This window comes from Pyxicephalus adspersus, chromosome 10 (assembly GCF_032062135.1).
Source record: "Pyxicephalus adspersus chromosome 10, UCB_Pads_2.0, whole genome shotgun sequence".
Lineage (NCBI taxonomy): Eukaryota > Metazoa > Chordata > Amphibia > Anura > Pyxicephalidae > Pyxicephalus > Pyxicephalus adspersus.
Window position 1 is genome coordinate 46,731,982 of NC_092867.1, and position 1,242 is coordinate 46,733,223.

At 44.9% G+C, this 1,242-nt stretch overlaps 1 protein-coding gene across 2 annotated transcripts in view; it reads right to left on the reverse strand.

Moving 5' to 3' along the window:
- NCOA4 (nuclear receptor coactivator 4) overlaps positions 1-1,242 on the reverse strand; it is a 17,481-nt gene that overhangs the window by 10,521 nt on the left and 5,718 nt on the right. Inside the window, exon 1 of one of the 2 annotated variants that reach the window (XM_072424985.1) lies at positions 44-232. The exons of the other annotated variant lie outside the window; for it this stretch is intronic. Within the exon in view, the coding sequence (XP_072281086.1) occupies positions 44-65 (22 nt within the window). The 5' untranslated portion in view covers positions 66-232. Of the gene's footprint in view, positions 1-43; positions 233-1,242 lie in introns of those variants that run through there. 2 annotated transcript variants of the gene reach the window in all.

Here is a 1,242-nt window from a genome sequence, read left to right on the forward strand (position 1 = left end):
GCGCCCCCTGCACACTTAGCACGGTGTCCCCGCGGCCCCATACCTGGCTCCTGAGGCTGCCTCATGTCCCGGTTACCGGCACGGAGAAGAAAACGGCACCACCGGCCGCCAGCAATATAAAGCCTACGGTGACGTCACAAGAATGTGGGCGGGGCGCAGTACTTGGAGGACGCCACTAACAGGGAGCTAGTGATCACGTACACAGTACAGAGCTGCCGGGTGATGTGGAAAGTAAGGGGGGTGCGAAGGGGGCAGCGAGGGGCGACAGGTCGCTGCAAATTGACAGCTAACTTTAAGGGGCATTCTATGGCAGAGCAGAGTCTGGGAAGCATGGAATCTTTCTGGGTTTTTACTGTTATTGGGTCACCATGAAAGGAATCTCCCTTCTCTTCCTCTCCTGCTGACAACTTATTAGACAGGAATGGAGATCTACAAAAGGGACAAGCCTGGAAAATAAGACAACAGACTGGACTTATAGGCTACCTCTAGTCTACAAAGGAAAAGATTTTTGTTTGTATTTTGATACTGTATTAGAGACCCCTTCATATGCTTTGTATTTAAACATAATCAGCAGGAAAGGAATTAAGGGGAAATCTTTAAAAAAAATTGAACTATATGCAACATTTATTCTGTGGCCCTATATATTTGCCACACTATTATTGTTACTTGGAACAGAATCAGTGCGTCATGAGGAGAATGTTTCTTGATGTATAGTAATTACAGTGATAATAAGCCTGGAAGATTTCCCTGACATGTCAAAAAGAAAATGTTTTATTCCTGAGACATACAGCTCTTCCACTGAGAAGGAGATGACCTACAGACAACATGGCTGCCTCTAGCACCATGACACATCTGCACTGGCATGGCTTGGATATCTATGTGGGCAGTAAGGAGCCTGGAGAATTATCATTGTATGTTATATCACACGATAATTCAATAATTGTGGAACATTTTAAAGATGAGGTTGGATCAAGTAAAGCCTGTCCAGCCTCAAATCTCTCCACCTGTAAACTGACCAAAAACTGCAGAACCCAAAAAGGTAGCTAGGGGAAATGGGCTGATTGAAACATTGGGCTCCACAGAGAATTGACATTCCAATAAACTTTCCGCGTTTTAGAAATAGAATCTCTAAACCTGACAAATTTCTTTCACCTAGTACCGTGTTTCCCCGATGATAAGGCAGGGCCATCAAATAAGACAGCCCCCCCTTTTTAGGGAAAAATGAAAAATAAGCCCCCCCCC